Source organism: Nicotiana tabacum, chromosome 3, assembly GCF_000715075.1.
Source record: "Nicotiana tabacum cultivar K326 chromosome 3, ASM71507v2, whole genome shotgun sequence".
Taxonomy (NCBI): domain Eukaryota; kingdom Viridiplantae; phylum Streptophyta; class Magnoliopsida; order Solanales; family Solanaceae; genus Nicotiana; species Nicotiana tabacum.
In genome coordinates, this window is record NC_134082.1 from 196209747 (window position 1) to 196210629 (window position 883).

The 883-nt window shown below is 33.5% G+C and overlaps 1 protein-coding gene across 1 annotated transcript; it reads left to right on the plus strand.

The window, feature by feature from the left end:
* The first annotated feature begins 214 nt into the window (after positions 1-214).
* On the plus strand, positions 215-679 carry LOC107773386 (uncharacterized). Its single transcript, XM_016592815.1, has one exon. It carries the CDS (start codon positions 215-217, stop codon positions 677-679), a length of 465 nt encoding a protein of 154 aa, XP_016448301.1.
* The last annotated feature ends 204 nt before the right edge of the window (positions 680-883 follow it).

Here is an 883-nt window from a genome sequence, read left to right on the forward strand (position 1 = left end):
CTTACATCGTCTTCTTTTTCTTTGATTCCCCTGAATAACCAAAAAAATTCATACTGTATAAAAAAAAGAAGCCAAACAACCTTTTCTCTTAGCTATAAATAGCTGTAAGGCTTTCTAGCTGGCAAGCTCTTTTGGTACTTCAAATAAAAAACTATCAAACTTTTTATCTCTACTCATTCTTGACATTTTGAGAGATCTAATTAAAACCAAACACATGGAAGAGTTGTATGGTGGCTATAACAACAACAGAAACAGAGGAAAAACACAGAAAGATGGAGATTTTCAAGAAGAAGATGTATGGGCTTATATGAAGGAAACAGATTTTTCATCTTCATCATCCTCAAGAAGAGTTAACAAAAGTAGTAGTAGTACTAAGAAATCATCCACTCCTGTTAAGATCAATGAGAAGAAATCAAAAAGAGTTTCAAAAGATGGTTCATTGGTTTCTTCTGATGGTGCAGTTTATTATGGAAATAATGCTGAGAGTACTACTGAAGTAGATGAAGAAGATGATTATGGAGATGGAATGGTTCCACCACATGAATATATAGCAAGAAGGTTAGCAAGAAATCAGGTTGCTTCATTTTCTATGATGGAAGGAGTTGGTAGGACTCTCAAGGGAAGGGACCTTAGCAAATTGAGGAATGCCATTTTAACAAAGACCGGTTTCTTGGAATAGTTAGGCATCATCATCATCATCGTTATTATCATAAGTTTTACTACTACCTAATTAACAATATCAGGTTATGTGCACGGACTAAAAAATGCTATATGTATTTTTGAAGAATCCGACATGCACCTAAGATATTTTTGAAAAATTCGAACCACATCTATGTTAGGCCATCCATCTTTTTCATGTGTCATTACTATTATTTTTAGTATT

Excerpts from the sequence above, each read along its gene's own strand:
- LOC107773386 (XM_016592815.1), top strand. The coding sequence starts at position 215 with ATGGAAGAGTTGTATGGTGGCTATAACAACAACAGAAACAGAGGAAAA.